Source organism: Penaeus monodon, chromosome 28, assembly GCF_015228065.2.
Source record: "Penaeus monodon isolate SGIC_2016 chromosome 28, NSTDA_Pmon_1, whole genome shotgun sequence".
NCBI lineage: Eukaryota > Metazoa > Arthropoda > Malacostraca > Decapoda > Penaeidae > Penaeus > Penaeus monodon.
In genome coordinates this window covers 28,582,252-28,582,546 of record NC_051413.1, presented here as the reverse complement: position 1 = coordinate 28,582,546, position 295 = coordinate 28,582,252, and the positions used below count along the sequence as shown (strand labels likewise).

The 295-nt window shown below is 36.3% G+C and overlaps 1 protein-coding gene across 1 annotated transcript in view; it reads left to right on the top strand.

Moving 5' to 3' along the window:
• Positions 1-295, top strand: part of LOC119591155 (class E basic helix-loop-helix protein 22-like) — a 4,290-nt gene that overhangs the window by 532 nt on the left and 3,463 nt on the right. The window contains exon 2 of the mRNA XM_037939865.1: positions 122-148. Within this exon, the coding sequence (XP_037795793.1) occupies positions 122-148 (27 nt within the window). The remainder of the gene's footprint in view (positions 1-121; positions 149-295) is intronic.

Sequence of the window (295 nt, the reverse complement as noted above, 5' to 3'; positions counted from 1 at the left end):
ACGTATTCTATTGGGAAGCTGCATCCCTCGTACCCTCTCTTCTATAAATCCAAAACTGTGTGCTATTAATGGACATTTAAGTTCTCATTCCTTTTATCCAAGATCTTTTTAAATTCCAAAGTCCATGTTCCAGCAGTCTGAGTCTCCTGTATTTTTTACATTCATGCGGTCACCTTTTTGGCCATGGAGTTTTGTATATTTTGTTGATTTTTCTTGTACAATATTCTTCAGCATTCCCTTGTCCGCTACAGTTTCCTTCACCACAAGTAATTTTCTTACTTGTAATTTTCTTACG